We start from the raw sequence: 4833 nt of genomic DNA on the forward strand, positions 1-4833 counted from the left end.
TACACGTGGCTCCTCTCTCACCTTCTCCTGTGTTACACGTGGCTCCTCTCTCACCTTCTCCTGTGTTACACGTGGCTCCTCTCTCACCTTCTCCTGTGTTACACGTGGCTCCTCTCTCACCTTCTCCTGTGTTACACGTGGCTCCTCTCTCACCTTCTCCTGTGTTACACATGGCTTCTCTCTCACCTTCTCCTGTGTCTTGCAGGTGGCTGGCGATTCGACTGGAGCTGGTCGGTAACTTCCTCGTTCTTTTCGCCGCGTTGTTCGCCGTCATCTACCGAGAAAACGCGTCGATATCGGCCGGCCTCGTCGGTCTCTCCATCTCCTACGCGCTCTCCGTGAGTTCTTACGCCTGCCAAGGAGCTAAATATAACAAGGAGAGGAAGCGGATTGACTGTGTGTTGATTGTCTCAAGGGCGCCATCTATGGACCATAATCAGCTGAAACGGCTGTGCAGACCGAACCCAGAGACAATAGAACACTAATCTGTTCTAGGGTCTCTGCCGAACCCAAATTTGGGCCAGATATGGCGGTGCTTCCTCTCCTTGTTATAGTTAGCTCCATGACGCCCGCCACTTCTTTGTAGTGTGGCTCTTCAGCGATCTATCGGAGGGAAAGTTAAACGAGACCTTGGTGAAGTGCTACGAGAAATGCTTTGCGAAGAGTTATTACCTTGGATAACTCTTCGTGGCACGGCTGCGGCCCTTCAGCGGTCTATCGGAGGGAAAATAAATTGAAACGTTGATGGAGGTGAAAGTAAAACTGCGAGAACCGTTAAATGCGTTTTTCGTAAATTCGTAAAATTTGCGAAATACTTTTTTTTCCGTGAGGTGAAGCCCTCGTACCCGCGTCCAGCCCCCCGACCCCCGGCTGCGCTCTTTGACCGGGAACTGCAGCTGCTACCGCACGCCCCTCCGCATTGTTACTCGGCCGAGTCGCGAAATTCTCCCTCGTCGCCTCTGTGGAATTTTCTTCACGGCTATGGCAACGTTTTTTCCCTCGTTACGTTTGTTGACGTTTTGCTTCGATAGATGGCGCTGTGATCGCTGAATTTTGCCGTCTTCAGATCACGCAGACGCTGAACTGGACGGTGCGGCAGACGAGCGAGTTGGAGACGAACGTCGTCGCCGTGGAGCGAATCAAGGAGTACTCTGAGACGCCGTGCGAGGTATTCTGGCGTAAAATGCCAAAAATCCTTTCTCAGTGGAATGACAGTTGCAGGGTCGGGTTTGAATGATTTTAGACTGCAAGGAAATCATTGCCTTTTGGGTTTGATCAGATATTTAGATGTAGCGATTAAGAGACTAAGAGATTACAGATTAAGATGTAAGAGATACGAGGTTAGGATAAAGAGCACTGCGGTAAGTTAAGAGGGGCACCAAAGCAAACATTTCATTCGGAAATGAGTTATCAAGATGGGAGTCTGACGAGCACACAGACCTTTAGCAGCCTATAGAGCGTTTGAGTCATGGACCCCTTTGAGAATCTTGTGAAAGCTATGGACCCCTCCCTAGAAAAGTGCACATAAGCACATAAACACAAAATTTTGCATGCAATGGTGTTCACGGACCTCCTGAAGCCCATCCAGGACCACAGGTTAATAACACCTGTAGAGTGAGCAAGTTGGTTAGCTGTGGTGCTGTGAGTGAGTTTGTGAATTGCTCTCTCTCTCTCTCTCTCGCGCGCGCAGGCACCGTGGGGTTCCACCGACTACTCAGATCTCAGACCTCCCCACCTTCGAGTTGGTTAGCTGTGGTGGTGCTGTGAGTGAGTTTGTGAATTGCAGGCAGCGTGGGAGTCGGGGGACGAGCCCGGCCTGACCACACCGCCGTCGCAGTGGCCCGCGGAGGGAGCGGTGGTGTTCCAGGACTACGGCATGCGCTACCGCGAGGGTCTGCCCCTCGTACTCAACGGACTCAACTGCAGCATCGCCGGCGAGGAGAAGGTGAGGTGGCGCCACCTGCAGGAGGGTTTTGACACGCGTGGCGGCGAGTTTACCGAGCCGGCGTAGAGCGTGCGAGCGTCTAGCATCTTGTTGTTGTTATTATTATGGTAATATCTATAGCTATCTCTCTCTCCCTCTCTCTGTCTTGCTCTTTTTCTTTCTCCCTTTCTCCTCTCTACAGCAGCACCACCACCACCACTGGCAGCAGCAGCAACAGCAGCACCAACTGACATCTATCTCTCTCTCGCTCCCTCTCGCTCCCTCTACAGGGTATCAACCTGAGCGGTGGACAGAAGCAGCGAGTGAGTCTGGCACGAGCCGTCTACAACGACGCGGACATCTACCTATTCGACGATCCCCTCAGCGCGGTCGACGCCCACGTCGGAAAGCACATGTTCGATCAAGTGATCGGGCCGCAGGGTATCCTCGCAAAGAAGGTGAGAGAGGAATGCATGACGAGCATTAGTTAGGTTCGTTTGGCGAAAGATTGGGTAGTTCCGTTCAAGTTCTGACATCGTTCCAACGTGGAATTTCCGATTCAATCGAAGGCAACACTTCCTGAAAAGCCTTTCCCTGAAAACAATTTTTGCAGACAAAGAAAAATAACTAATAATGTGGCATAGGTATAATATATATCAAGAGTGAATAAAAACAAGAAACAAGCTAAAAAAATGTATTTTTATTCACGACACAATATATTTGTGTATAATATATGTATATATATATAGCTGCGCATCCTAGTCACGCACGGCATCAGCTACCTGCCTCAGGTCGACCAGATCATCATCATCATCATCATCATTATCATCGTTGCTGTCATCATCATCATCATCATTATCATCGTTGCTGTCATCATCATCATCATCATCATCATCATCGGTATCATCGTTGCAGACGCGCATCCTGGTCACGCACGGCATCAGCTACCTGCCTCAGGTCGACCAGATCGTCGTCATGAATGGCGGACGCATGTCTGAGATCGGCTCGTACCGCGAGCTGCTGAGCAACAACGGAGCATTCGCTGAGTTCCTGCGTAACTACCTCACCGACCCGCAGAACGAGGACAACATCAGCGAGTCCGAAGGTGCGCGCCGCGCACGCACGTTCTCTTGTTTTTGCGATTTTCGTGCGGTTTTTTGTTTTTTGTTTTTGTTTCGAAAGGTGCGCAGCGACACTTGACCACTGCACGTTTTCTTGTTTGTGGTTATTTGTTGTTATTTATTTTTTACGAATGACGCCCTTCTGTTTTTTTTTGTGAGAATGGCGTGCAACGTTGCGGGGCGTCGTGTTATTAACAACGTTCATAACAATGCCAATAACAACATTTACGCCATTACAATTATTATCATAATCACCATTATTATTATTAATGTTATTATCATTCAAACAAATAATTAAATGCTCGCTTGTTTCAGACGCGGCGATCGTAGACGACATTCTAGCGGAGGTGGCTCCCGGGTTCGACCGCTCGCTCTCGCGCATGTCGTCGGACGGCGGCGGTCATACAAGTCCGAGCGAGTGCGAGCGCATACTGCGCCGCTTCAAGTCGCGCTCGGACACGGTGGAGGCGCGTCCGCTCGACCGCGCGCAGTCACACACCGACCGCGACCGTCTCATCCAGGAGGAATCCATGCAGACAGGAAAGGTGGGTGATACGTGTTAGTCTGAGATCTTCCTTCCCTCTCTTTCTCTCTCCCTCCCTTTCTCTCTCCCTCCCTCTAACCACATGTAGAGTTAACATCTTTCTCTCTCTCTCTCTCTCTCATCTGTCTCCCTCTCTCTTGTGTTGGTAGGTGGACTGGCTCGTGTACACAGCATATCTGCGCGCTCTTACCATCTTCTTCTCTCTCTCTCTCTCTCTCTCTCTCCCTCCTCTCACTTCCTATCTCTCTCTCTCTCTCTAACCAGGTGTAGAGTTAACAAGTAACCTGTACAAATATGCCAGCCCCACAGGTACCCTAGCTCCACAGGTACGTCACCTGTCTTAGACCGTCGCCGTCTGTACAAACACCTAGCCGCGCCGCGCAATCTTAGACTGCCCCCCGCCTCTTTGCAGCGGTTCTATGTGGCCACATCAAGGCAGCTGAAGCGGCTGGAGTCAGTAAGTCGGTCGCCCATCTACACACACTTCACGGAGACGCTTCAGGGAGCGAGCACGATTAGGGCGTACCGCGTGCAACAGCGATTCATCGGCGAGAACGAATCACGCATCGACGAGAACGCCATCTGCTACTTCCCCAGCATCGTCTCCAACAGGTGGCGCCGCTGCTGCTGCTGCTGTTGTTGTTGTTGTTGTTGTTGTTGTTGTTGTTGCTGCTGCTGCTGCTGCTGTTGTTGTTGTTGTTGTTGTTGTTGTTGTTGTTGTTGTTGTTGTTGTTGTTGTTGTCGTCGTCGTTGTTGTTGTTGTTGGTATTGTTTGTTGTCATTGTTGTCATTAGTATTGTCATTTTTGTTATGGCTACTGATTGATACTTGGTGATCAGTGATTGATACTTGATGATCAGTGATTGATACTTGATGATCAGTAATTGATACTTGATGATCAGTGATTGATACTTGATGATCAGCAGTGGAAGATCAGTGATTGATACTTGATGATCAGCAGTGGAAGATCAGTGATTAATGATCCGCGATAATTCCTCATGGTCATTCATCAAATATTACCAGTGATTAACCTTTGTATTTAGTACATTGTACTTAGTACTTTGTATTTAGTACGTTGTACTAGGTACTTTGTATTTAGTACTTCGTACTTAGATCTGTCTCCTGTCTTGCAGGTGGCTTCTCTCTCACTTTCTCCTGTCTTGAAGATGGCTGCTCCTTGTACCTTCTCCTGTATGATGTACTTGTACCTTCTCCTGTATGATGTACTTGTACCTTCTCCTGTA

The 4833-nt window shown here is 49.4% G+C and overlaps 1 protein-coding gene across 1 annotated transcript in view; it reads left to right on the forward strand.

The window, feature by feature from the left end:
* LOC106814026 (multidrug resistance-associated protein 1-like) overlaps window positions 1-4833 on the forward strand; it is a 41918-nt gene that overhangs the window by 27693 nt on the left and 9392 nt on the right. The window contains exons 12-19 of the mRNA XM_014818282.1: window positions 206-338; window positions 1067-1168; window positions 1787-1945; window positions 2215-2382; window positions 2840-3029; window positions 3361-3590; window positions 3739-3789; window positions 4002-4201. Coding sequence (XP_014673768.1) covers window positions 206-338; window positions 1067-1168; window positions 1787-1945; window positions 2215-2382; window positions 2840-3029; window positions 3361-3590; window positions 3739-3789; window positions 4002-4201 — 1233 coding nt within the window. The remainder of the gene's footprint in view (window positions 1-205; window positions 339-1066; window positions 1169-1786; window positions 1946-2214; window positions 2383-2839; window positions 3030-3360; window positions 3591-3738; window positions 3790-4001; window positions 4202-4833) is intronic.

Source organism: Priapulus caudatus, unplaced genomic scaffold (assembly GCF_000485595.1).
Source record: "Priapulus caudatus unplaced genomic scaffold, Priapulus_caudatus-5.0.1 Scaffold857, whole genome shotgun sequence".
In the NCBI taxonomy this organism is placed as follows: domain Eukaryota; kingdom Metazoa; phylum Priapulida; class Priapulimorpha; order Priapulimorphida; family Priapulidae; genus Priapulus; species Priapulus caudatus.